The sequence below is a fragment of the Octopus bimaculoides genome, chromosome 22 (assembly GCF_001194135.2).
Source record: "Octopus bimaculoides isolate UCB-OBI-ISO-001 chromosome 22, ASM119413v2, whole genome shotgun sequence".
In the NCBI taxonomy this organism is placed as follows: domain Eukaryota; kingdom Metazoa; phylum Mollusca; class Cephalopoda; order Octopoda; family Octopodidae; genus Octopus; species Octopus bimaculoides.
Window position 1 is genome coordinate 471,449 of NC_069002.1, and position 7,914 is coordinate 479,362.

At 35.9% G+C, this 7,914-nt stretch overlaps 1 protein-coding gene and 1 long non-coding RNA gene across 7 annotated transcripts in view; one reads left to right on the forward strand and one right to left on the reverse strand.

Annotated features, from left to right (window-relative positions):
- LOC106878718 (uncharacterized) overlaps positions 1-7,914 on the forward strand; it is a 157,845-nt gene that overhangs the window by 101,129 nt on the left and 48,802 nt on the right. The window lies entirely within an intron of this gene.
- Positions 1-7,914, reverse strand: part of LOC106878716 (transcription factor COE1) — a 341,839-nt gene that overhangs the window by 82,146 nt on the left and 251,779 nt on the right. For 3 of the 5 annotated variants that reach the window (XM_014928021.2, XM_014928022.2, XM_014928020.2), the window contains one exon: positions 7,019-7,078. The exons of the other annotated variants lie outside the window; for them this stretch is intronic. In XM_014928021.2, the coding sequence (XP_014783507.1) occupies positions 7,019-7,078 (60 nt within the window). The remainder of the gene's footprint in view (positions 1-7,018; positions 7,079-7,914) is intronic. 5 annotated transcript variants of the gene reach the window in all.

Genomic DNA, 7,914 nt, shown 5'->3' on the forward strand with positions numbered 1-7,914 from the left:
CTGTACCATTCGTTAATCTCCCCCAAACCACCCCTACATCCCACAATCTCTCATTAAAAACGTTCACAATCCGTAAATAAATTGTTAAAGGCAGCAATGATTCCGGATGAAAACTAGATACGTCTCCCCCTCTCACTTTCTTTCTACCTCTTTCTCTTACTACTCTCCCTGCTCTTTCTCTCTCTCTCTTTCTTATTTTTACAATTGATTTAAATAATAACACACACAAACACATACACACAGGTACATACGCATGCGCGCACACACAAAGGCAACAAATGAATCAGAAAATAATATGGGAATAACAACAGAACGAATTTCGGAAAAGAGAAACAACAACTAATAATAATAATAATAATAATGATAATAATAATAATAATAATAATAATAAGAAGAAGAAGAAGAAGAAAGACGAAGAAGACGAAGAAAGTAATGAAGGACTTACTCGTGAAATGGAGCAACATTAACAACAACAACAACAGTAGGAAGAGTAAGAAGAACATCAACAAACCGCAAACAACAAAACAAAGCAATAGGAACAAAACAACAATAAACAAGTAAATAAATTAATTAATAAAATAACATCAACAACAACAACAACGAAGGCAATCGTGATAGGAAACGTCACTAATCAGAACTGAATGCTCGTTGGGTGTTGCTCGCGCATGCGTAAATCTGGATCCAGTTTAACGCTGAGATCTGGTGTGGCTATTATTAATACACCCGCATACATAAATAGACGCATGCTCGCACACACACACACACACACACACACACACACACACACGTATTAATTAAAAACTATTACAAAGTAGATTTTGAGATAATTTAGAAAAGCTGTTTTATAACAGCTTCATTTTATATTTCAAAGCTTGGCTAAATTGCATGTTCATTCAATATACGTACACGTGAAGACTCACCTTACATTTGAAATTACACCCCGACCCCCCGTGCTGCATATTGATATTATCAAATAATTAATTTACTTTGCCTGCGCTTGCACTGTTTCGCAAATTGGGAACATCAGTTCAGGATGCGTATAATAAACTATTATTACATCGGTAGACGGGAACTCAATAAAGCTGCGACTGTCATTCGCAACGTTGTGTCTACAGCAGAAAGGATTGGTAGAATCGTTAGCACGCCGGGAAAAGTGCTTAGTGGCATTTATGTTCTGAGTTCAAATTCCGCCCAGGTCGACTTTGCCTTTCATCCCTTCGAGCTCGATAAAATAAATACCAGTTGAGTACTGGGGTCGATGTAATGGACTGCCGCCTCCCCCAAATTTCAGGCTTTGTCCTTATAATAAAAAGGATTGTCGACCTTGCCTTTCGTCATGACCAAATCGATAAAATAGTCCCAGCTGAACACTGGGGTTGATGTAATCGACTTATCCCCTCCCCACAAATTTCAGGCCTTGTGCCTATATTAGAAAGGGTTATTATTATTATTTTTACTGAAGTAGTAGTAGTAGTAGTAGTATCTAACGTTTTAAAAATTCCTAAGTACTCACGTCTACACGCATATTCTTAAGAATCCACATCATTGAACCGGTGTGTGTGCGTGTGTGTGTGTGTGTGTGTGTGTGTGTGTGTGTGTGTGTGTGTGTGTGTGTGTGTGTGTGTGTGTGTGTGTGTAGGTACGAAAGTAGACTAATAGAAATGTCAGCAGAAACGGTGTTTTATTGTTCAGGTATTCCCTTCAATGTGATCCCTATTAGTTAAAAACCCTTTACTTCCTGTCAGACAAACGTATCAACTGACAGCCGCCATTCTTCCACATTCACTTCTGATGTGTTTTCTCTTTTTCTTTTCCTGATGGAGAAATCGACACAGAATTTCTTTTCTCTTTCACTTGCTGCATCTTGTTTTGTCTTACTTTCGTTCCGTTCCATTTTGCTATTTATTCTTTTCGTTTCGATTTATTTTATATAACTTTTTCTTCGTTTCGTTTTATGTTTCGTGTAATTTTCGTCTCTTTTTGTTACTTTTTCTTTTTTTCGTTTGTTTGTTGTTTCTGGGTGGCTTATATATAAGCAGCACGACCACCATCCCTGCACCACTACCACCGTCCATGGTGAGGGCCATGGTAGGAGTGATATTGAGTACCGTGCTGCTGCTGATGATGTTGATCACGATAACGATAATGAAGATGATGACGACGATTTTAATGGTTAATGTGATGATGATGATGATGATGATTAACATTTCCAGCATCGACACTTGCCTGTGGGACATGAAGGTGGTACAGAGAAACCTGCCGGACTCCACCCTCGCAACCCCCACTTAAAAATAGATTATGTTTCGTATTCTATTTTCTCCGATACCAGAAGGATGTTGAAATGCTGCAGTCCACCACGGAGTATATTTGACTTCAGGGGGGCCAAAGGTAATAATGGAATACGACATATTTCGTATTATGGTAAGGCGATGAGCTGGCAGAATCGTCAGCACGACGGACGAAATGCTTGGAAGCATTTCGTCCGTCTTTAAGAACTTACGAACCGAGTTCAAATTCCGCTGTGGTTGACTTTGACTTTTATCCTTTCGAGATCGATAATCGACAAAATGAGTATCAGTCGATTACTGGGGTCGATGTTATCGACTTAACCCCTCCCGCGAAAGTATCGGTTTTGTACCAAAATGTGAAACTCAATATATTTTGTATTATAGTGAAAGGAGAGACTGATAGAGCTTGTGAAAGCGAGTCCAGAGTCACAATGACGGACACCCTCTCATAAGTATGCTTAGGGCTGTCTCTATTTCTCTCTCTTATTATTTCGCTTTCCCTGAGAATTCTCAAATTATGAAGACCAAGAATGAATAACAGAATGGACTGAGAGAGAGAGACAGCAAAAAGCAAACCGTATATATATTACACGCATACTTACTTACAAACACACACAAACGTGTATATATATATATCATACAGAAATGTATATACATATATATACGTATTTATTTTACACATAACCCACTTTTGTGGCAACTATAGAGAACTATTATTCGCGAATTATTTTCGAACACACTACTGCCCCCAAAATTATACCGTGGTAATTGAATGTAGTTTTAAATAATTAATGCCTCCATCTTGAATCGAGATGAAAAAAAAAAGCAAAAAAAGAAATGATAGTAATAAATATTTGTAAAAAAAGGGAACTACATGAAAACACGAAATCACAGCCTTCACCTAGCAAAATGTATGTGCGTGTGTGTACAGACACACACACACACACACACACACACACACACACACACACACACAAGTATGTATATGCATTATGATATATAATTACATATACTAATTTGTATATAAGTTATGAGAAAAAGAAAATGGAATTCACTTGATTCTTTATTATTCACTACGATCGTATCGTCCCATAGTGCACCGATGTGTACCCAACTTTAAAATGATATCTAATGTGTATCTCTCTCTCTCTTTGTATATATATGTGCATGTATATATATATATATATATATATATATATATATATATATATATATATATGTGTGTGTGTGTGTGTGTGTGTGTGTGTGTGTGTAATCAATTCAAAGAACAAACTATTAAAAATTGAGAACAAAAAGTAAAAGAAAAAATACAAAGGTGAGGACGTGCACAAAAAACATATTAATTTGATGCTCGGTGAAAGAGAGAGAGTTGTTAATGTTTCGAGCATAGCTCTTCCTCGGAAAGAGAAAAGTCCAAAGAAAAATAAAGAAAAACAAGGAAAAATCGCCAGCAATCCACGTGCGGTTATATTTATATACAACCACACGTGGAATGCTGGCGATATTCGCCCCATATTATTAAGAAAATTAGAAAAAAAGAAATGAAGAACTCGTTATTATGTTCTGAGTTCAAATTCCGCCGATGTCGATTTGCTTTTCATCCTTTCGGGGTCGATGAAATAGGTACCAGTTTCATACTGAGTCTATATAGTCAACTCGTCCCCTCCCCCCAAACTGCTGGCCTTGTGACTATAATAGAAGAAATTATTATTATTATTGTTGTTTTTTGTTTCTACTTTTCTTACTTTACCAAATCTCATTTAACGCCCAAAATTCGACCATCTTCAAGCTGTGTGATTGTGTGCGCATGTGTGTGTGTGTGTGAGTGTGTGTGTGCCTGTGTGTGTGTGTGCCTGTGTGTGTGTGTGTGTGAGTGTGTGTGCCTGTATGTATGTACATGTCGTTGTAGTTGTAATTGTTGTTGTGATTATTTGGGTGGTGATATTTGATATTTTGTCACTTTTCTTCCAGTCAGTTCGAACAACAAAAACAAGAACAAGAGAAATAATAATAATAATAATAATAATAATAATAATAATAATAATAATAATAATAATGCCCAGCAACACCGTTAATATTTAATGGACGTTTTTGCCAGGAAACCTTGCCAAAACCTGGGACCGTAGTTTCAGTAGTAACTCCATGATCGTCGGACATATTTGCTCTCTAATCAGTTTTGGAGATTTGCAAGATGCTTTCCCGCCAAAACAAAACCTAAAAATTTTAGTATCAACAAAGAAAATATGCGTAGACCTGGAGCAGTGGAGTAAGTGCTGGTGGAGATATAGTCAATAGGAAGGACTTTTTCGTATCCCCACCTAACTGCCAACAAAATATGTACCAGATTTCAAAAAGAGAAAAAATACTCATTTCATCTACTACTACTACTACTACTACTACTACTACTACTACTACTACTACTACTACTACTACTACTACCACTACTGATAGAAGAAGTGCTGCCATTTTATTTTTTGAATGCTGTTTGTTAAACAAATATTGGCTGACTGTTATACCGCGTAATGTTGGAAAGTGTTGGTGAGGGATGAGGTGCACGTTGTGACGTTCAACATAAGCTGAAAATGAAACTACTACTATACTACTGTTAGCCAATGAGGGCACCTCTACGTGGTAGCTCGAGTGCCTAAAAAATAGCAGCCAAATCAACCACTACGGTCTTATGAAAGGAATGATCCCATTCGATATTCTAGTCTTCGCCGCCTCAATAATAATAACAATAGGGCTACAGCAAATATTCTGCTCAATACCACAGGTTTGCTTGTCAGTTGTTTGACCTTAACCAGTTGAGCATGTCCCTTGGTGGCTGACGATATGTGCATCTCTGATCATGAGCAGAAGTAGTGGGGGAGCATCATAGCCATGTGTTGAGAGGTATTATTTGGGGTTTGAATAATTCACCTTTGGAAACATGGGTGTTTCGTTCAACATCCTTAAACAACCCTTATTCAAATTCTTAACTGAGCCCCATCTGCAAAGTCATGCACTGTTTATCTTAATATGAGATCAGCATGTCGCACATATGGTTGTGATGCATGTATCTGGTGTACCATTATTAACCTATCTTCTATAAATTTCTCATATTGACTTTCGTTTGGTTCGGACATACGTTTTGAATTGCGGTATAGTTCACAACTTGTTGACAATTAAAATTACTTGCTGTATGTAACAACCTGACGATTTTTACCCGCACACACACGCACACACACACACACTTCTAGCTGTCGAGTAAAAATATACATGCTCTGGTTTGAAAACAAATTCAAAATTGAAATTCAGTTTTTTGTTTTTGTTTTTCAGTGGTTTGCGTTTGGGTAAATGAAAAGGGACAGAGACTCGAGCTCATTTTGCCGAGTCTCCAGTAATTGAGGAGGCGAAAGAAGGCAGAAACACTGACACACAAGTTACTGGAGTATGAAGTAGCGTATTAATACGTTATCTTGGCCGAAATCCTTGCAGCAGTGTTGACTCTTAAAAACACCAGATTACCATAAAGTGGGTGTCAAAAAAAATATCATATGCAGCAAAAATACAAATTAAAACCACCCACGGACTGGGTGGTGGCCTTTCACCAGATATTATATGAGGTCACTCATCCACGCTAGAAGCGCTTAATGATTACAGGATGGTATTAAAACGGATAGCTTCTTATGCCTACCACCCAAAACCAAGAGCACCCAAGGACCAAGCAGTGGTTTCGAGGGAGAGAGAGAAAAAGAGATTGAGAGAGAGAGGGGGGAAATGGAGAGAGTGAGTAAGAGAGACAAATATAAAGTCAGAGAGGGAGATAGAAAGGATGAGAGCAAGAGAAAAGAAATTGACTGCTACACTTCACTGGTAATGTATTTAACGATCCCAGAAATAAAAGGCGAAGTAAGTCTAGGAGTGATTAGAACTTGGAATATGGAGAAATGTAAGAAGTTCTAAATAGCATTCAACCGAACGCTCTAACGACTTAGCCAGGTCATGGTCAAAACGTTCCTGGGAACTTTATAATCATTGGGTGTCGTATTTTGATCTCGCTTAAATACGAATATAATGCGCAGTGGTATTGTTCATGACTTTTCCAGGAAGTATTTACTTTGAAAGAATATAATAAGCCAAAATTGCTGAAAATAATGTGCAACGGAAAAGGGAGTGGGATGAGGTGGTAGATGAGTTCTTGTTCGAATAGGAGCTTTTCTACTCGAAATGATCGAACAATTCAGTATATTCGTGATTTCATACTTCGTATCTTCATTTATGTTTTTAAGACTAAATATGATGTAGCAAAGATATGAGTTTAGTTAGTGTTAGAGACAGAAGTTTGAGTAGCAGAAATGATGTCAATGCTAAACAAAAATAATAAAAAACAATAACAAAATTAAATAAATCAATGTATAAAAACAAAAAAATAAAAAATAACGAAAGAACAAAATCTTTAAAAAATAATAATAAATAAACTAAAAGGAAAGCAAAAAAGAAAGAAAAAGAAAGATGAATAATTAATAAATAGATGGAGAGTATTGATGGATTGCTGGAAAGATGATTGAGTGAGTGAGTAAGTAAGTAAAAAAAATAGATAAATAAATAAAAGCTGTGACAGATGTGAGAAAGAAACGAGTGACAATGGAAGGGTGAATGTCTATCTAGAGCAGCAGCAGTAGCAGCAGCAGCAGTTAGTTGAAGAAAGCTAGAATCACTAAAGTATCTACCAATTCAAAAGTACCAACCTCGAGCGTTCAAAGGTCCCAGGCCGTGGTCCAACAATAACTCTTTGCCCATATGATAGGCTAAAAAAAGACATTAGGGTTCAAGTTTAAGGACAGAAAATATCTGCAGGTTTTCGCAAACGATTGATTTCACTTTTATAAAAAGATTTTTTTTCTAATAGATTCAGATTAAATGTTTATTTAACATTCTTTTAAATTATTTAGTTAATCATTCCTAATTTATTTAATCAGATTTCTTTCTAAATACAGTAAATTAAAAAAATAAAGATTTATTTTTGGTGAACAGAAGTTACATATATTTATATATGTGTGTTTGTCTGCACTTATACATATATTTACGTGCAATGGGTGTATGCTTGTGTGTGAATATATATACATATATAAAACGTATTTATGCTTATATTTATGTCATATATATGTGTATATACTTATGTATATGTCTATATACATACACACACATATATATATTATATGCTTATATTCGCATATAACTACCACTGTTCGTTATTTAGCGACTTGCGTCCTTTGTCTTCCTTAATATCACAGATATTAGGATATTTTTCTTATATTAATTAAATTATTTATCGTAGGAACTAAATACATCAACAATGAACAACAAATACAACCAAATATGTTTCATGTATCACACTTATATAAAACACGCACAAAAATGGAGAAAAAAAGCAAAACATTAAAACATAATTGCCAAGTCGAAAGTTTATATATGTATATATATGTGTGTGTGTGAGTTTGGGTATGTTTTATTTACTTCTACTGCGGCCATGCTGGGTTACCGACATGGTAAGCTGAGATGCATGCATACATACACACACACACACACACACACACACACACACACACATATATATATATATATATATATATATATATATATA